General features: G+C 33.4%; 1 protein-coding gene across 3 annotated transcripts in view; it reads right to left on the reverse strand.

Annotated features, from left to right (window-relative positions):
• GlyS (glycogen [starch] synthase) overlaps positions 1-21,821 on the reverse strand; it is a 1,005,553-nt gene that overhangs the window by 237,274 nt on the left and 746,458 nt on the right. For all 3 annotated transcript variants that reach the window (XM_089593760.1, XM_089593761.1, XM_089593759.1), the window contains one exon: positions 6,490-6,622. In XM_089593760.1, the coding sequence (XP_089449886.1) occupies positions 6,490-6,622 (133 nt within the window). The remainder of the gene's footprint in view (positions 1-6,489; positions 6,623-21,821) is intronic.

A 21,821-nucleotide genomic window follows, 5' to 3' on the forward strand; every position in this document is an offset into this window, starting at 1 on the left:
GTCATGAGTTTTATGTTTAAATTATTTTTCTCCTAATTAATCAAGGAAATAATGAGAATTCAAGGATTTTGAAGCAATGGTATATCTATGTATTTGAAACCACAATTTGTATTTGATTTCAAAAAAATTATTATTTTCGAAACATTCAAGATGTAGACGTAACGTTGACATGTTGGGACATTCTAGAAATTCTGCACCCAAGAAACATTTTTCAATAGAGTTACTGCACACTACTGCTTTAATACAGTTGAAGTTGTTTTTAAGAAGCAGTTTAGAAGTCTGCATTAAATATTTCAGATTTATAGCTTCAAGGATGAGCTTAAAATTTTCACGATTTACACTTATGCATATTGATACAGTTAACTGAAGCAGAGCATTGCTCGGCGCTGCGCCAGCCCTTGGCACTTGTTCAGATAGCTGAGCGTCTACTATTTGGTATCGTCTTACTAGCATTTTTCAGTGAAAGCAAACTGTGCAAAAAGGCTTTCTCAATGTGAAAAAACCTTAGCTTTCTATCTAGCCTATCGAAAAAATACTAAAAATGCTTTTTTCGAGATATAGCATGTTTTGCGTTTTTTTTTTTTTTTATTAAAAATGAGATTTTTTAGAAAACTAATTACATATTTTAAAAGCTGACTGAAAAGTACTTCGAAAATGCTATTTACAACTTTTTTTAAAGATAGGAATAAGGCTGAGAAAAAGAGCTAAAACTGGGATTTTCAGCGCTCGCGTGGCAAGCCGAGGACGTTTCGATTAAAACGACTTATTTCTGAGTTATGTTGATACTTTTGAGGTTTAGGAGTGTAGATGGCCAACAGAAATAGCTTTGCAGATTTAAAAGAAAAGGAGTTTATATGTAAGTGCATTAACAAAGAAGATATTGTGAGTTAAAACAAAGCTACGGAAAGTAACTGTTTACGCTAATTAACAGAGGTCCTGGTCATTCACAGATACTTTTGATAATAGGCAAAGATGAACGTACGAAAACATATAATTTGCTATTCATTGCATTGGTAACATTGAATTAAGATGTACTGGAAGAGACTCAAAAGACGAGAACAAATGAATTTATTTGTCAGAATGTAAGACTAATTTTGATATTTTTGGTGAAGCTAAAAGTAAAGATCAAAATAAGCAGAATCGAAGCTTTACTAAAAAGATGTTAGAAAAAGCATCAAATAGATAAGTTTGGGGTAAAGAAAAAATTTAATTTATATTAAAACTAAGAATACTATTACGCGTAGAGTTTCTGAAATTTTAGGTAGGTCTTTAAATAGGAATCCAACGGTGAAATAAGGCAAAATGCTTAACTAATAAGAAAAGCGAAAGAGTGGTGGCTGTAGATTTTACTTAAAAATGCTGAGACTAATAATGAGAAAACTATTGCACCAATATATATTTTGAGTTAAATGCATTTGGTAATGCCCTTAGAAAGAACAGTTCTAACCAAAAATTACCCATAGAAATTAAAGTAACTGATTGAAACTTAGATACTAAAAAATAAAGTTTTGTAAGAACTCCCAGTTATTAGAAAGAAATGCTTAATAATAGCTTAATGATAACTTTTGATAAGAGTAAAGCTAAATTAGAAGAAAAAGGCACGGGCATTTAAAAAAAATCTAATAAACCAAGCAAAGTATGCAGATGAAGGAAATCAACGTATGATTTTTATCAAGTTAGAAAAAAATGGAACCAGATATAGTGTCAGTTGCTAAGTACAGTAAGAGTAAAAGCTACAAGAACTAACTTATATAATTATTTCACTTATGTAAGTAATGTGCAAAGGTAAAAAGATTTTATAGTAAACATAAAGAAATTCAGCATCAAAAGTTTTGGATTAGTGAAACATTGTTTATGCATATAGATAACTTATAATACTATATAAATTTCAGTATCCCAGTGACTCTACATACTGGAGCTTTTAAAGACGTTTGAAATGGATCTACTTTATACTGTCAGTGTGGACCTAATTAAAGTATGTCGATTATGATTAACATGAAAAGACTGTTTTAAAAAAATTAACATATTTGGCTGGTGTATTAGATATGTAGTTATATTTTTGAAAAGCTTATTTTTGAATCAGGCAATATGTTAATGCAAGCTGGAAAACTTACAAACTTTATCAACGATCTTACACAAGATGTTTTTTTATGATAAATTAAAGACTTACTGCCTGGAAATATATAAAACAGGAAACGGTGGCTCTTTTGTTGACTAAAGCTATTCACATATCCCGTAACTTTCATAAGTGCTTTTGTAAAATTGTTTTGAAGCATTTTTATTTCCTACTTTTATATTTTACTCTTCTCAGTCAACAATTAAATAATAACACAATTCAAGTCTTGAGAAAGTGACGGTTTTTTATTACAGATCATAATTCAATGATCCACTGTATCATATATAACCTCACGTCTAGATCAAATACAACTCTTCTTCAAGTACCTGAAGCACCCTCAAATTCATTAAAGACATCTTATCTGAAATTACTTATTTGATTACACGCTTATCATGTAGCGAAATAAAACAATCAGTTCATCACTGAATTAGGTAATTAATGACTTAACAAATGCATTTATGTATTACTTGACGGTCACTGCATAAGCACACGATCAGTAAGAGCTAATTCAGAAGTAAGAATGAAAAACTCAAAAAAGTCAGGTGTTGGTTTGAGCAACGTTTCGTTGGTCTTAACGCCAACCTCATTAGGCTCACTTTATTAACAAAAATAAAAACAAAGACTAAACAATCTTTGTAAATTACAGTGTAGGACAACTGTTTACAAATAGTAATATTAATTTAATAAATGATGATACGTTAGTAGTCTAATATGAATTATAACAAAAACAAATTTTTTTAAATTAAATAATTACTTACGTCTATATCGTTATGACGATCGTTACAGACTGTTGGTCGCCTTAAACGAATAACGTAAGTGTCAAACATGAATGTGTTTCCATGTATAAATTTAAACAAAAATTGTACGTTTTATGCGAATGCAGATATTGTGTGTACGTATTCATAATGTAGAGTTAAAAGAGATTACTTATAAAATCTTTATATGTGGTATTGGCAATGTTTATCGCATTTTTTTAAACAGCCGTAACTTTTGAACGAAGGCACTAAATAGAACAAAATTTATTTTTACTCGAAAGGATTTAATCCTAGTTCTTATTTCATTAGACACATTAGAACACTTCAACTATACAAGCAGATGGATGATACTTAGGGTACAACTACTGTGAGGAATAATTTATTCAAACAACTTTTCTTTTAAAGGATTTCTTAAGGAAGTTGTATCTGTTACAGAATTAACAATAAAAACTATTTAAAATTTTTTTGCAAATGAGTAAAGTCATGAAGATGTCACTGTCGAAATTTAAAGGCACAAAAATTACTATATTTTTAGGAAAGCTGAGCTATAATCACTTGATGACGCAAAATTGTTACGTCTTCAATAATTTTCATTATATTTTAAATAATTTTTATTATGCAGTAACCATACAGAAATCATTTCACGGCATAATAAGAATTACTATGTCTAACATAGTAAAAATTGTGATAGTACACGTAGTGAAATTTATTGTAATCGTTTTCAAACGTACCACATTTAAAAGTAGGATTTGCTATGTGGCATGGTAAAATTTCTCATTCCACTGCATTGCTATTCAGTGTAGTAAAAATTACTATGTTTGAAAGTAATTTCGTACGATGTTTATAGGTATATACGCCAATTGAGTTTCAAATTTGAGGTTATACGAATGTAAATATTAAGAGAAACTTATTATTTGATTTATAAGGGTTGAAAATTGATACATACCGACAATTAATTTTAAATCGACTAACTACCTGTTGTTAATACCGTGGTTCACAAAGAACCCTTTGATTTTTTAATTTTATTGTGTGTATGATAAACAATACACGTTTCCACATGTACTTTATCCATACTCATGCGGACATCATGTCAAGTGGTCTAGCGGTTGCGGAGCCCGACTCGGAAGCTCAAGGATGGTGGTTCAAATCCCAGTCACTGCAGATCGTTTTTCAAATAAAAATATGTTTTAAAATCATCAGTATCTATATACTAGAAAAAAAATCTATATTTATCTATATATTAAACTTCTTTTTGATATATATGTATATATATATATATATATATATATATATATATATATATATATTCTCTGGGCAATATGTATGTATATATATATTTTTCTTCTCTTACTTACTAATACAAAAATTATTTTTGAGCAAAGTAAAAATTACTATATCGAATAGCAAATTTTACTATAATCTGGTTTTACTATGTACTATAGTAATTTTTATAATATGGCGAGTATGTCTCAGCTTTCTTATAAAATATAGTAATTTTTATAATAGTTGTAACACTTTTTCTAGCACCACTTTTCTCAGTGTAGAAGCCAAGTAATAAATATTTATATTTAGCTAATTTTTATATGTAGGCTTACAGATGGTCGTATTTTTAAGCGCTTCTATTACATTCACCTCGCTTATTAACAATGAACTTTATATGAAAATTTTATTAATGATAAAAAATAATGATTGTATTTAATTTCATTGAATACCTCGAGGGTACTAGTGAGGAAAGAAATTCATGAATAAGCGAAGTATAAAGTACAAAAAGTTACGTTGTCACAGGAAAGCAAGAGAAACAGACGACATACCAAACCGTAGAAAGCGTCGCATGGACTATAGCGAGAGATTGAACCTCCTTAAGGTATCCTGAGCCACTTACGGCAGAATTAACCATGTACAATTATGTGATAGTGGATTCTGTCAATGTGCAATATATATTTTAAAATTTATTTCAGGCAACAATATGTTATATATAATCAGATTCTGTTCGTATGATTATCATCACGTATAAGATACTAATACCTTAAGCCCCAATCTCATATTTTTTTGGCTCACGCATCACACAACACAAAAATGGTAGCATTTTTCAAAATTCTTGTGGTTCAGAGTTTTGAACAGAATTGTCTTTTTTTGCACTACCGTGTGATTAATCAATCATTTTTTAGAGGGATGGAACTATTTACTTTTACAGGGCGTCCTAAAAATTAACATCATATGTAGAATTGTACATATGTTTACCAGCTTATCAACTAAATTTTTTATTTAGAGTGCAGGTTTCGAAAAAAAAATGTTAGACTTACCACTCAACAATAATTTTTGTCTACTTCTTTTAATACAAACAATCTGCTTACTTTAAGTAGCAATAAAATAAGATTAACTTGTGAGTTAAATAACTTCAACTTTGCTACACACTAAACAAGAATGTGTGACGTGGTAGCTAAAGCTATCACGTCACTGTATACCTATATTTTGGGGCAAGTCATCAGCGGCTACCGAGTCCTAGAATAACATATATATTTTCTATATGTACATCTATAACACATTACTTAATCTGTGTTCTCGGTGCCACGGACTACAAGCCAGAGGAGAGAGAAGGACCAAAGACCATAAAAGGGATTGAAAGTGTGTGAGGTATGATTGGGTGAGCATGTGTGTAAGATAGAGAGAGGCAAGGGTTCGCGACACGTCGGAGAGGTGTGAGCGCCGAGCGGCCACGTCAATTCCCTAGTTTTTGAAACCTCCAATAATCTACCAGTTTTTAGGCGTGTTGGAGATTTTTCGGATACACGGGAGGGGCGCGAGCATCTGTTGAAGTGTACTGCCATAACGCAGTCAGACAATTGAGACGAACTCAAGTAGCACCGGGTGACCGTGAGGACAGAGAGAAGGTAATTTTACTGGGAACAGTACACGAAGTGTTATTTCGAGGTAAAGTGTTGGGGACGGGCCGAGCGAGTGAACGTAAATGTGTACGGGGGTTTATATAGAGATAGGAAAGATTAAATTGAGCGGAAGGTATGCTTGAGGTGGTGTCCATATGTGTGTGTGTGTAACCTAGGTACCGGCCACCAACAGTCGAGCCAGGGAGGAGTTTGGCGGAGAGGATGACCGGAGGTTACAGCACAAAGGTATCTACCTCGAGAATAGTGTGCCAAAATAAATATACATGTAGAGAGAGAGAGAGAGAGAGAGAGAGAGAGAGAGACGTGACGTTGTGGAGAGTGTGTATTAAGGCGAATAAATACCGTGAGAGCACTGTGAAAATTTATATCCGCAAGTGTTTATTGAGAAGTAGTGCCCCCATTTGCCCCCTTCTATTTTTCTTTCAGGTGTGTTTGGTGTTCCCGAGCCAGACACCTGTGGCAGACCTCCTGGAGGAGAGATATCCAGAGTGTAGGGACATGGTAAGAAATTAAGTGAGAGTTTTGTGAGGGGATTCGGGACGGCTGTTTATCGGCTAGAAAAATCATCGTCACAAATAATGTTTACTAAAAATAGATTTTTTTTGATGTACTATATTTAAGGTTTTCAAGGGACTTGTTGATCCATTTGTTACTAATATAAATTTCTTCATACTTATGTAATTGTTCTATCAGCAATGAATGTTTTATTTACCTTAACACGATCCTGCGTTGTATTGAATAGGTTACATCGTCTAATTGAGTTTAAAACAGGATCATTCCAATCATCTATAATATTGTGAGTTGTAACCGGAGGAAGCCCATTACGTTGTAAGGCATACAAACATCTAAAAAAATGATATCATGAAAATATATGAGTTTAAAATCATGAGTTACTACAACCACGTAATTGGATGTATGCAAAAAAGAAACTTAACAGAACTTCCTGTTATTTTAACTGAATAAAATTTGTTATAATTTTTTTCAATGGCCCCATATTCTCGCCCCCCCCCCCAATACGTTAGCTAGTACCCCTCATATAATTCCTGGCACTATATTTAAAAAAAAATCATTCTGCTGTTCCAGCACGGCGCAATATAAAAAAGAAAATTCTATAGTCCGTTATTTTCACCAAATAAATCTGTTCTGTATTTTTTCTTGTTACACCTACGGAAATATATTTTTATTAACTGTTATCTTTAGACATATGCAGTAATATATTATTTTACACCACCTAGGAAGTAAAAAAATCGATCTTATACTCATTAACAACGATAATAAAAACATCATTACTTATTTGGATTTGCAGTTAAGAGTTCTAGTGTCAGACGTTAGTCTTATGTACTAATTATTATTTTGTTGTTTTATTTTTAAATTGTTATGTATTTAAAACATTATTTAATTAGCAGGTTCTTATTCATAAAAAATAGAGATTTTTGTTAAAGAGGTTAAAAATTAATAGTAGAGATATAACTTTGTTGTATGAGCAATAACTTTTGTCATCCGCGTATCTAAAATAAAATGCAGTAACATTGTTACATATTTTTCTCCAAACTGTCATGCAGTGTATTTCATAATTCACCCTCACTACATCAGCCAATACAGGTTAAGTGGAAAAACCCAGTGGTTTATCTTTAATCTGTTAAAATATTGTGCTATTAAAAGTAAAATAAGTATGAGGTCTCTACGGTCCACTAAATTTGCATAGATGGTGTACTGTAGTTAAAAGGAAACTAAATTTTGCATTTAAAAAAATACACCAACCATAATTTCCTGATATCAGCGTGATGGATATGTCACAAAAGTACGTCTCCATTAGTAGTAGTGTCATCACTAGTAGTAAGAGTGTGTCAGTGGCACCGTTTTTCTCTGAGCTACAGTATGCCATCCATGGTAAGTTTGTTGACCATAGGGATCTCAATGATAAATATAAATGGAATGTTTCCTCAGATAAAATTGAGAAGGACTTAGCAGTTTTGATTAATTTTTATGAATGTTGTATCGAGACAACTCAATACTCAACTCAGGGTTACATTCATAAATAATTAACTAATATCAACTTGTTACAATACAAATACTCGTTGTAGAGACGTTTTTCTTGTAGTGACGCATGCTAACTTTTAGAGCAGGACACACTTTTGTTTCTCCTAGAGCCTTGCACGCGTTTACGACTGCCACTGATTCGCTTGAGTCCCGTCAGTACAGTGATGGTAGAAGTGAGGCTTTAGGCTTTCAGAGCTTGACAGTTCGGTCTTTTTTTCACACTCTTTCTTGCTTAGATGCCAAAATAAAAGATTCTTTCATCTTTTGCTTAGTACTTGGATTTAACTACTTACAGTTTGTACCTTCTGCATGAGTTTTTTCCACTGTCATTGAACTAGGATTTAGGACATCGTCATAGAGACGGACTTTTTTATATATTTTTATTTCTATTCCATATTCATCACTAAATATTAAATCAATCTTTATCTCGTATCCGCCATCTCATCATTTTATTACTCGTCTTTTTTTGTCTTCCCGTATTTCTCATCAATTACACGCGTGCTCATGCTATAGCTCTTTATTTCTCGCTCAGATTCTTTTCTATACATCACTCATTAGTAAATCTCTTGCTCAACCTCGCATGTACCGCAAACCTTTCACTTTTTACTCGTGCGGCTTCTCCTCCTATAATAAACCATCCTATACTCTAATTTGCCTTTTTGTCACAATCATTTCTTGCTCATCATTATTCACTTCCCTGCGCGTCTTACCTGTTACATCTAAACTGTTGGCTTGTTCTGTATTGTTCTTCTCTTTCTCCCTCTCTCTCTCTCGTCTACCATTGGATCAACTACAATTTTCTAAACAATAAACCCTCACGATCCTTTTTCAAGCACGTTGATAAACATCTTGACATTTATACCATCTGTTTCACGAATTATCATCATCGGTCTTGCATCTCCTCCATGCTTTAATACCATCATCTTGAATCAGGTTCCCTCCACTCATCCAGATTCAACCACATCACTACATATCACACATGCTACATGTCCTTGTTCTATTATATATACTATCACACATATAACACCCTGTTTAGTGCACATCACCATTCCACCATTGTTTTCACATCACGTTTACTTCAATTCGGTTCTCGTTCCAGAACCAGGATCCCCACGTAAACACGCTATTCGCAACGATCATTTTGTTCAGCTACTATAGAAAGTAGTTATTTTTCATCTTCCAGATGATGGCCCACTACAAACTAAATGGTGCCAATGGCTCCTAGCAAAGGTATTGTAGTTCAGAACTATGTTCAACTGTTAACCGGTGTAGTAGAAGCTTAACGATAACAATAAGAGTACCCCCAACTCCCCAAAAATATGTGGAAGGAAGGTACAATTAGATCTAGACTTAACCTACAATATTAACCATGCTATAATCCATCGTGTCTGCAGTTTTGAATCCATAATGGATCTATTCTGGCTAAAGAACTGGATAATGACATACCACGTTGTACGCGCACATCAATCTATAGTATATCTATTAAGTGATATAGTACGTCACTATTTGTCTGCTGACGCAGAGTGTATATATATAACATGGTATAATTATGCAAACATCCACATAATTTCACTTTTGTCCTCATAATTCCCCTTACATACATGTGATTGTCCGCATTAGTACCCTCTGGATTGATATATACATCTTTATAAATGGTGACTTATGTAGACATTATTATGTAAAAAAATATCATTATAAAGATGAAATCGTACTTATGCGGACTATCCTCAAAACTTTTCAATGCTATTAGTACATATTCTAAAAGCAAGTAGAGTTCTCATGAGTCACCTTATATAAAAATATACGTGTGTGTGTGTGTGTGTGTGTATTTATCCAGAAAGTACTTATGCAGACAATTACACACACATATGCGCTTACGTGTGTAGGTTGGTGTGTGTATGTGTGTATCTGTAAGTATATATATTTATTATATAGCTGTTGTAAGAAAATTCAGCCTTTGACCATCCTTTACCCTCCATCTCTCTTAATTTTCCTACATCCTTCTCCTATTCCCCACCCAATCTCCTCAAATTATCTTGTTATTCGGCCATTTTCTAGCTGTTTCATAAGTCATCCAAACCTTGTTCACCTCCCGCCACCCAATCCTTTTTTTTACTTATTCCACACGCATCCTCCACCTATTTCCATCCCATGCCCCTTTATCCACTATTCATTCCCTTCAATTTCTACTTATATATTTAAAACAAGTGACATAAAGTAAAAAGTTAGAACTTTTATTGAGTTGTATCCCTTATTAAACGATAAATTAAAATAGATTTTTGATTAAAAGTATAACAATAAACAAAAAATTAGTTTTATTAATGGTCAAAATGGTACAGGTCAGACATTTTTGTTTTTAGTTTACAATTATCATTTTATTTTAACAAAAAAAAAAGAGTTTTGACTGTGGCATTGATACGTATTGCCTTTCTATTGCTTCTTAAGGAAATGGCCAGTCAAAAATCTTCTAAATTACTATTAATATCTGACAGTGTTAAAAGTTAGTTCTTAAAACCACAATCTAAAGCTTAAATGGCCAAATGGCCCCAAAATTTTTTAGAAGCAGCTGATGATACATAAAGCGACTTTAACCATAATAATGAGTCTTTTGAAAAAAAATTTCTTCAGGGGGTGATTTGTGACACATTCTTTTTGTCATTAGAAAAAGTATCAGAAGTGGAATAATCGAAATGATTCAAATTTTCACTTCTATAGCCATTGTCTAAAACACATAATAAATTATTACGAATATTTTTTTCCCCCAAGGTGACGTACCGTTGAAGAGGACATACCGTGATAATTAACTCTCATACGTCTGTACTCGATGATTCACGCTCTTGACTCTCCCTTTACTGGATCTATCTAAAAAGGGGATTCGCGTCTAGGTCAAATGATCAACATAAAGTGACTTTGACTTTACTTTATATATTTATTACAATAAATAAAGCACCTCTCTTTGGTACCAAATACACTTACGTAATCCCTCGATTGCAACCATGACGCCCGTGGTGTGCTCAGAGAGACACGACGTTCGTTTACGCACACACACACACACTCTCTTTCTCATTCACGCGACTCTCGATCAGGACCAGGTTTCCCCAACGTGACTGGCAGCACACACACACACACACACACACACACACACACACACACACACACACACACACACATGCACACACATACTTGACCCAATCTCTAGCATCATGGAATGGGTCGCTGTCACGGCCCGTAAAGATCGCAATAATCTCCGCAAGAGGTGTCCCAGCCTTTGATCCCAGTCTATCCCACGCCTGTACCAGTATCATGTACCCCTCTGCCTTATTCTCACACCCTTGCACACCTTCTTTCTCTCTTTCTCGTGGACCCCTTCTCTCCTTCGCACGCTTTGCCCAACGCGTCAGTCCCCACGTCTCAACGGAGCCCGAACCGGGGCACACAAAAACACTGCCCTATGCTCCGATCCTTCAGCTCCTGCTCTCGCGTCTATCGCTGTAGCCGACGATTTCGCCCGTGTCCCCTCTTAGTCTACACACTGTACCTTGGCGTATACCGTGCTTTCTCACTGGTAGATACGTCCACCGTGAACATCAAGGGTTGCAGTCTGGGAGGTCGACGCTTCGTGGTACCTGGACCTCTCTCTCTCACCTGCTGCACCTTACACCTCTCTTCTCTGGCTCGGCTAGTGTCATCACGGGAGGACGTTTCGTCTGCGGGAGATCTGCCATTCAGGGTTGGATGGACTGAGATTAGGCTTATTTTTCTGGCTGTTATTCACGCTTACTTTCTCACTCGCTCTCTCTCGGTACTTAAGGTACTGACGCAGTTTCTCCCGCACCCCACACGCGCCCTTTTCTCAAAACTCACTCTTTCCCGTTCTCCACGCACACGAAAAACAAAGGAAAAGCCAAGAAGACATGACAGTCTCGAGTATCAAGACGTGGAAAAGAGAAAATGGCTTGGATTCTCAGGTTTTCGTTGCCTCGATATACACCATGCTCTTTCGATAGCTAAACTTCTACTGCTTTTCCCCTTTTACCAACTCGTTTTTGCGCTCTACTCCCTGATCGCTTACGTTAATCCCTACCCATTCCTCGTCCGGTTACCTCCGAACTTTTAACTACTTATTTGGCCCCTACTTTATCTTGCGGTGCCAATGCCTCGACACTTACATTACTTCAGTCATTTCTTCGTATGATTTATTCTTTTTACCCAGTGCGTCCCCTTTTCCTGTTTTCTCTTGCCTTTGCTAAAACATATGGAGATTTTGGTTACAAGAGGATCAAGTTAAAAAATACGCATTACCTTTGCAGCAGGGACGTCAACAGTGACGTACAAAAATTGTGAAGCAAATTCTACCACGTCACAAAATCTAAAGATATTTTAAATTATATAATTTTAAGTTTTACTGAAGGAAAAACAGTGTGCACAGAGCATGCAGGGAGGCAGAGCTCTACTTAAATATGTATATTACAAATAACTCAATAATCCAATCACCCAATTTTTTTATTAGTCAAATACTTTGTGTTTTTAGTTGGCTTTTTCAAGTTAAAAAAATTGAAAAATCTGTGTAAAGTAGTCTAAGAGTCAAAGCAAAATAAAATTAACATGAAATTAACATAAAATTAACATTAAATTGAAGAGACAGTTTTTTTATCGTTAATAACTGTTAACACAAAAAATTTCTCACCATTACCTTATATTTTGTATAGAAAATAACTTTTTTTAGTCTAAGTGTTTTTGATGACTATGAATAAATTTTGAGGTCAAGGTTTACATAATATTGGATTATATTCAAAAAAACTACTGTTTTCGCATGATAAACTATTCGTTGCGTTATCAAGATGCAAAAAAGTGTATTTAATAAATAAAATTATTATTTAAATACTGTTTTGTGACAATACGTATCATTCGACATATTTGAATAAATATAATTTCTATTTTTTCGTGGTAAATAGGGCTACAAGAAAGGTCCAGGGTTTTAATATTATATAAATTTATTGATTGTTATTGATCTAGTATAAAACTATAATGTCATGTTCTTATACACATTTAGTGATGTAATTATTAATCTTTTAAGAAAATTAAAGAAAAAAAACCCATACGTCATAGCACTACCTAACTAGTGGTGTTGAAATGTGTTCATAGTCTAGAAATAAAAAGTTTTTTTCAAACTGTAAGGAGAGCTCAGACAGACGTTGCAAATAGTTATAAAACTAGAATGACATGAAAACCTAGATATTTTTACATTATTAAGAGATGCGGCTGAAGAGTAACTAGAGGGTGCTCTCCAAAATTGTCTGGATTATCGGGTGATTGAGTTACAAAGTTATGAGAGGGGATGAAAAGGGACTGAACAAATATCAACTCAATAAAAATAGGTAAAAGCTAACAGTATTGAAATATGCTAATAAATTATACAGCTTAAATAATTATAACATTTGAATAAGAAATAATAACGTGGAGCTAAGGAGTGGTGAAAACTGCTATTTAGAAATTGTGAGAAGGCTGAGAGATTTTCTTCAAAATTCTTAGGAGAAACGAGAGTGGGGGTGCAAAAAGTATTTATACAAGAAATGATGTAAATACTGATCTAATTTGACTTCTTTTAGAGATGCTACTGATGGAAGACTAAAGAGAGATATTTTAAATTGTAAGGAAGGCTTACTGCGTTATCCGGTTATAAAATTATGAGAGAGTGGAGAGGTGGCTAAACAAATATAGAATACAATAAAAATATAGTTGGAACTTATAGAATTTAACGTTATTTAGAGGGGGAGGGGTTACGGAGGGGTTGGTGGAGGGGTCAAGGGGGCTTATCATAATTGAGTGGGAGGCTGTGGGTGGTTGCGAAAGGGTGGAGGAGGGCTAAAGAATAATTTGATTCATTAAAAATTATCTTAAAAACTGTTGTAATTTAACCTTGATATAAAGGAACCTAAGGAATTGCTAAGGGGCGTTTGTAAAAGGGCAGATGGGGTTTAAGAGGGGATTTTGTTGAATGACTCTTTAAAATTCTTGAAAGAATATAGGAAGATATTTATAATAATGAAATTTTTCTGTTACAGTTGACTGTGTGAGTCAATTTAAAGTACCTACTAATTTTGTGCTATTTTAAATAATTCACGTAACACTTGCTTTTCCTTAATTTTCTTCATCATTAATTAAAAATCAAAATAAATATAGTTATTTTTATTAATACTAGATTAAGAAAGTACATATTAATGTATTTTTTCTTGTTTTAAAAATAATTTTTAAAAAATCTATTCACACTACTACATTACCTATTTGTAAATGATTTTCCAACAACAAGTGTATTAAAATATTGTTTGAATTTTTGAATTTAATAAAAGGAATAAATAATTGTCTATGTAAGAATAAAAACATTTTTAAGTTTTAACCATCCATATAAGAACTTTATCGTTCTGATGTAATAATTGTCAAAGTTAACAATAAAACAAGCTTCAGATGCTTTTAACATAATAAAAATAGTAAAGATGTTGATGTTACACTATTTTTTATAATTTTGTTACTTGTAATTCAATCTGTTATATTATAGATTAAGGAAACACAAATTTCCGATTATTATCAGTACTGCTCCAACACTTAAATTTATGAGCTAAAGAACATTTAGAAATAGTATGAAAAATTTCTACTGTAAAATTTACATAAATGTTATTATAATATTTATTAACATTGGTAAACGTTGCCTAATCTATACTGTAATATGTAATCGTTTTTCCTTCAGTAAAACTTAAAATTATATAATTTAAAATATCTTTAGATTTTGTGACGTGGTAGAATTTGCTTCACAATTTTTGTACGTCACTGTTGACGTCCCTGCTGCAAAGGTGATGCGTATTTTTTAACTTGATCCTCTTGTAACCAAAATCTCCATTTGTTTTAGCAAAGGCAAGAGAAAACAGAAAAAGGGGACGCACTGGGTAAAAAGAATAAATCATACGAAGAAATGACTGAAGTAATGTAAGTGTCGAGGCATTGGCACCGCAAGATAAAGTAGGGGCCAAATAAGTAGTTAAAAGTTCGGAGGTAACCGGACGAGGAATGGGTAGGGATTAACGTAAGCGATCAGGGAGTAGAGCGCAAAAACGAGTTGGTAAAAGGGGAAAAGCAGTAGAAGTTTAGCTATCGAAAGAGCATGGTGTATATCGAGGCAACGAAAACCTGAGAATCCAAGCCATTTTCTCTTTTCCACGTCTTGATACTCGAGACTGTCATGTCTTCTTGGCTTTTCCTTTGTTTTTCGTGTGCGTGGAGAACGGGAAAGAGTGAGTTTTGAGAAAAGGGCGCGTCTGGGGTGCGGGAGAAACTGCGTCAGTACCTTAAGTACCGAGAGAGAGCGAGTGAGAAAGTAAGCGTGAATAACAGCCAGAAAAATAAGCCTAATCTCAGTCCATCCAACCCTGAATGGCAGATCTCCCGCAGACGAAACGTCCTCCCGTGATGACACTAGCCGAGCCAGAGAAGAGAGGTGTAAGGTGCAGCAGGTGAGAGAGAGAGGTCCAGGTACCACGAAGCGTCGACCTCCCAGACTGCAACCCTTGATGTTCACGGTGGACGTATCTACCAGTGAGAAAGCACGGTATACGCCAAGGTACAGTGTGTAGACTAAGAGGGGACACGGGCGAAATCGTCGGCCACAGCGATAGACGCGAGAGCAGGAGCTGAAGGATCGGGGCATAGGGCAGTGTTTTTGTGTGCCCCGGTTCGGGCTCCGTTGAGACGTGGGGACTGACGCGTTGGGCAAAGCGTGCGAAGGAGAGAAGGGGACCACGAGAGAGAGAGAAAGAAGGTGTGCAAGGGTGTGAGAATAAGGCAGAGGGGTACATGACACTGGTACAGGCGTGGGATAGACTGGGAACAAAGGCTGGGACACCTCTTGCGGAGATTATTGCGATCTTTACGGGCCGTGACAGCGACCCATTCCATGGTGCTAGAGATTGGGTCAAGTATGTGTGTGCATGTGTGTGTGTGTGTGTGTGTGTGTGTGTGTGTGTATGTGCTGCCAGTCACGTTGGGGAAACCTGGTCCTGATCGAGAGTCGCGTGAATGAGAAAGAGAGTGTGTGTGTGTGTGCGTAAACGAACGTCGTGTCTCTCTGAGCACACCACGGGCGTCATGGTTGCAATCGAGGGATTACGTAAGTGTATTTGGTACCAAAGAGAGGTGCTTTATTTATTGTAATAAATATATAAAGTAAAGTCAAAGTCACTTTATGTTGATCATTTGACCTAGACGCGAATCCCCTTTTTAGATAGATCCAGTAAAGGGAGAGTCAAGAGCGTGAATCATCGAGTACAGACGTATGAGAGTTAATTATCACGGTATGTCCTCTTCAACGGTACGTCACCTTGGGGAAAAAAAATATTCGTAATAATTTATTATGTGTTTTAGACAATGGCTATAGAAGTGAAAATTTGAATCATTTCGATTATTCCACTTCTGATACTTTTTCTAATGACAAAAAGAATGTGTCACAAATCACCCCCTGAAGAAATTTTTTTTCAAAAGACTCATTATTATGGTTAAAGTCGCTTTATATATCATCAGCTGCTTCTAAAAAATTTTGGGGCCATTTGGCCATTTAAGCTTTAGATTGTGGTTTTAAGAACTAACTTTTAACACTGTCAGATATTAATAGTAATTTAGAAGATTTTTGACTGGCCATTTCCTTAAGAAGCAATAGAAAGGCAATACGTATCAATGCCACAGTCAAAACTCTTTTTTTTTTGTTAAAATAAAATGATAATTGTAAACTAAAAACAAAAATGTCTGACCTGTACCATTTTGACCATTAATAAAACTAATTTTTTGTTTATTGTTATACTTTTAATCAAAAATCTATTTTAATTTATCGTTTAATAAGGGATACAACTCAATAAAAGTTCTAACTTTTTACTTTATGTCACTTGTTTTAAATATATAAGTAGAAATTGAAGGGAATGAATAGTGGATAAAGGGGCATGGGATGGAAATAGGTGGAGGATGCGTGTGGAATAAGTAAAAAAAAGGATTGGGTGGCGGGAGGTGAACAAGGTTTGGATGACTTATGAAACAGCTAGAAAATGGCCGAATAACAAGATAATTTGAGGAGATTGGGTGGGGAATAGGAGAAGGATGTAGGAAAATTAAGAGAGATGGAGGGTAAAGGATGGTCAAAGGCTGAATTTTCTTACAACAGCTATATAATAAATATATATACTTACAGATACACACATACACACACCAACCTACACACGTAAGCGCATATGTGTGTGTAATTGTCTGCATAAGTACTTTCTGGATAAATACACACACACACACACACACACGTATATTTTTATATAAGGTGACTCATGAGAACTCTACTTGCTTTTAGAATATGTACTAATAGCATTGAAAAGTTTTGAGGATAGTCCGCATAAGTACGATTTCATCTTTATAATGATATTTTTTTACATAATAATGTCTACATAAGTCAACTTTTATAAAGATGTATATATCAATCCAGAGGGTACTAATGCGGACAATCACATGTATGTAAGGGGAATTATGAGGACAAAAGTGAAATTATGTGGATGTTTGCATAATTATACCATGTTATATATATACACTCTGCGTCAGCAGACAAATAGTGACGTACTATATCACTTAATAGATATACTATAGATTGATGTGCGCGTACAACGTGGTATGTCATTATCCAGTTCTTTAGCCAGAATAGATCCATTATGGATCCAAAACTGCAGACACGATGGATTATAGCATGGTTAAGCACGTTTTTATTCACAGTTAGTACAACCTACTTCAACACGGTGTCTAAAGGGAGCCCCTGTACACCTATCCAACCTCCCCCCCTGGGAAAAACGACCTAACCTTCTTATTAGTTTTCGATGTAACCATACTTCTTTTACCACTTTTCACAACAGGAAGTATTTCACGGAAATTTCCACCCAAAATTAATAATTTATTTCAAAAAGGTATGTGTGTTTTGCATATACCACTTAAAGTTTTATTTATTATCCCTGAAGTTTTTTTTAGAATCACAGAAGCCTTATTCTAAATTCAAAAACCGATTTCACATACTCTTCGTTAGATTTAAATTAAGAAAATGCAGTCTCAATATTATTATAATCCAAAGGTAAGCAAAAAGTTTGAAGACAGGTCATACCTTCTGGTAGTAGAACTAACGCATTGTTAGTTCATGCCATTACCAAAATTTTTTTTTCTTGTGATATGAAGTAATAATTTAATGTTTTGTATAAGAAGGCTCTTCCGGATCTTTTAGAACTATCTTTAAAACAAATTTTTTTTACGTTTTTACGTATAGTTTTAAAAACATTTTTTAGTTTATTGTTTAGCTGATCATATATACAATCGAACATATGTTTACAGAATGCATCGTCCTCTGCATTATCATTGTTTTGCAAGTTAAATTTAATCGGTACAGATAAATTTAATGATTTAAATGATTTATTTTCAAATTCAAAAATTTTTTTTTGATGTACAGAAGAGCATAATTCCCTTTATTATGAATGAAATCTTTATGAAAAAAGTTTTTACACTTATTTTAAATTTTATCACCTGGTATATTCTCCGATATTTAAAACCATGCAAACAATTTTTTTTCATGATGAGGAAGCATAACAGTACTAGCTTATTTGCAAATATCGGCAATCTGTGAATCATACTTGAATAAACCCATGGCATTTTTAGTATCATGATAAGTTTTATATTTTATATCTTGATAAATTCTTTAACCTTCAAATGAAGTTGCCTAATTTTTTAAATTTAATATTAATTTAGAAAAGAATCTTTTATGGTCTTTTGATGATAATGTACATAATTTACCTACGCAGTATTTTCAATTTTCCTTTTTTTACCGAAATTTTCAGTTGATTATTAAAAATGCAGTCTTCTGAAATGTTAATTTACTTTAAAGATGTTGCTCAGTTATAAATTTCATTTAATTCAAACCTAGCTGTTAAATGCGTCTACCATTTTTTTAATTATCTTTCTAATTTTATTTTCTTCAAATATTAATCTTTGTTTATTTGTAAGGCGCACAGCAATATTTATAACCTTGTGACTCCTACTACAAATTTGATATTATTTTAATCTCCATGTTTTTTTCAGGGGACTGAAATATCTACCATCGACATAGTTATTTATTTCATCTAGAATTTTATCGTCTAAATTACTTAATATTTTAATTTCAATAAAAGTTCTATCACCACCTTTATGAATGTAAGCATATATGTATGTTATGCTTTAAATCGATGTACAATATTCAACATTTATGTGGCGTCTATATTTAATTCAAATTATTTCATTGTACGCTACAACCATTGAATTGTCAACTGTAATTTAATGTTTATTTTTAGTCTTATATACATGATTATCCAAAATATTATTATTTCTGATACATTCGGAATAACCGTTTTCTTTTTACAATGTAATGTCAGCGAATGATTTAGGGAAATTTTTGATACATTTCTTATTAGATGTATTTAACTACAGACTTTTTTTTAAGCGAGGACCGTGGAGTATGTGGTTCATAACCAATTTTGCTAGTTTCTTATCATTTAATGGTATTTTAGCTAATATAATTTTATTAATGTATTCAAGTTCATAGTTTATTGTTAGAATATAGTGTTATGAAAAGATGAGCATGTGGTAAACCACGTTTCAGAAATTCTATAGCATAGACATAGGTTATTAGTTACCCGAACAGAATAATTACTTTACATTCAAAAATACTATCTTAATAAATAAGTTAATATACTCAGCTCTCAACCTATATGTATTACTCTGAAATTTCAGCTCATAAGAAATGAGCGCATTAAATACGTTTTTAAACTTATCTATAATCTGACAATAAAGAGTCAACGCACTAAGTTTAATGCTTTATTGTTTTAGTTGGCTGTTTAAAAGTAAGAAAATTAAAAAATCTTTGTACAGTAGTTTAAAAGTCACAACAGGTAAAGTATAAATTTGATAAATACCTTTTTATGAATTTATGAGACAATTTTTAGCCTCGTTCCGAATCGCAGAAAAAACCCAATTAGATGAAATTTAAAAAACATTTTTAATCATTTTTACTGATTATATAGTGTTTTCAGACAGAAAGGTCTAATAGGATTCTTTTAATTTACTTTAACATCCCAAAATAAGATTCTAGTTGAGCCTAATATTAAGTACAAATAAGAATATTTAAAGAAGTAATAAAAAAAAAAAATGGTGGTTATACTCTCTTGTCGTAATGTACGTTGAACAGAGATTAGTAGGGAGATTGCTTATTGCAATGCGACGGAGTGTGCCCACTTTTTTCCACTATTTCGAGCGCTCCCTCGTGTCCAAGCGCCGAACCAGGCGCATATTTATTTTTTAACTGAGAAGCACGGTAGAGGTATGCGCCTACGAGGAGACGAATGAAGATGTTGGCTATATAGCTGTGTAGCTGAGCGCACAGCTAAAGAAAGTGACGACACGAGTTTTTCTCTATTTACTGCAACCGAGTATATGCTTTATATATTCAACTGACTTGCTCTTGCTCCAATGTTATCTATAAATCTTTTTTAATTATATCGTGGAACTAAATGCTCATAATTATATGCACATACCTTTAATTTCAATACTTTATTTGTTAATCCTCCAGTACTTTTAACATTTCGAGATCCATTAGTGTTTTTAAGAAATATGAAGCTTTAACTATTTTTTAAGGTTGTCAGTACAGCTTTAACCACTAATTTATTAATTTTACACAGCTTTAACCACTAATTTATTAATTTTACACATCATAACTGCTGTGAACTGTAGGACAAGCTCCGGAGGATATCTATGAACATATGTGACTTCGAAAACGTATACTCTTGTCTTTTCGATGGCAAAGATGGGTAAAGCTTATGCTGATTCGTGTATCATTTTGCAATCTAGGGTTCGAATCCACATCATGGCAGATTTTTTTTTTTCAGCTCATTAATTTGTTTTTATTTCTCTTATTTGTGATTTGTTTAAATATGTACATATACACATATGTCGTAAATATTTTTTTTTGGAGACATCAAAATAAATAATGTTACTTTGATACTTCTTGTTAGCAAGGCTATTCCATAATTTTATAATACGAAAATAACTATTAAGGATTTGAACGTAATTAGTACATTTTCAATATCCTAAGAAATTATAAACGTCTAATTTATGACAGAAAAAAGCCGGAAGTAGAAGTTTAAATTAGAGTACAATCGTTAGCGCTCGTCTACTACTTTTAACTAAAAGTTGAAATTTCAAGGAGTAAATTTTGATAAACATAATAGAAAAAAGTTTTGAAAAAATTTTTTAATTGTTTGCAAATCTTTAATAACGTGTGCTTCTACGATTTATTTTAAGACTGCCAGTAAAATAATAATTAATGAAACTTCTATCAATGAGTAATTAAAATTATTCGGCAAGATTGTAAGACAAAATATTTTTCAAAATACCGTAGTATTTTATTTTAAAAATATTTTTAATTACATTTTAGAATAAGTATTATAATAAATTTATTCTTGTGCTGCAGATTATTAAGGAAGTTTAATAATTTATATTAAATGCAGGAAAAGCATCGCAACACTTTGAACAAAAGTCTTTTTAGAGTGAAAGTCAAAAAAAAATTTTTTCAGATTTTCGGGCAGAAGAGAGTCTTTTTATACTAAAAGAAAAAGCCTCTTTATGCAGAGGTATACTAAGGTGTACTTAGCTGGCGTCGATCGGTACGACAAGAAAGACCAAGCCTGACAAGGTTGGTGTTAAGCCCAACGAATTGTTGCTCAAGATTATTCACCGACAATTTGGTATTTTTATTTGCTCCTCACCCAGCTCTCGGTTGGTCATGTACCTCTGTACAAATCCACACGTTTATTCTATACTGAAAAGTGAAACGAGAAGTTCAACAAAAAGACATCAAAGCCTTTTTAAGTAATTTTTTTACTTCTATTTTAAGTAGGTAATGTACATATTTTTATAAAT

The sequence above is a fragment of the Copidosoma floridanum genome, unplaced genomic scaffold, assembly GCF_036245765.1.
Source record: "Copidosoma floridanum isolate Cflo_tuat_1 unplaced genomic scaffold, Cflo_Japanese_pri ptg000020l, whole genome shotgun sequence".
NCBI classification, from domain to species: Eukaryota; Metazoa; Arthropoda; class Insecta; order Hymenoptera; family Encyrtidae; genus Copidosoma; species Copidosoma floridanum.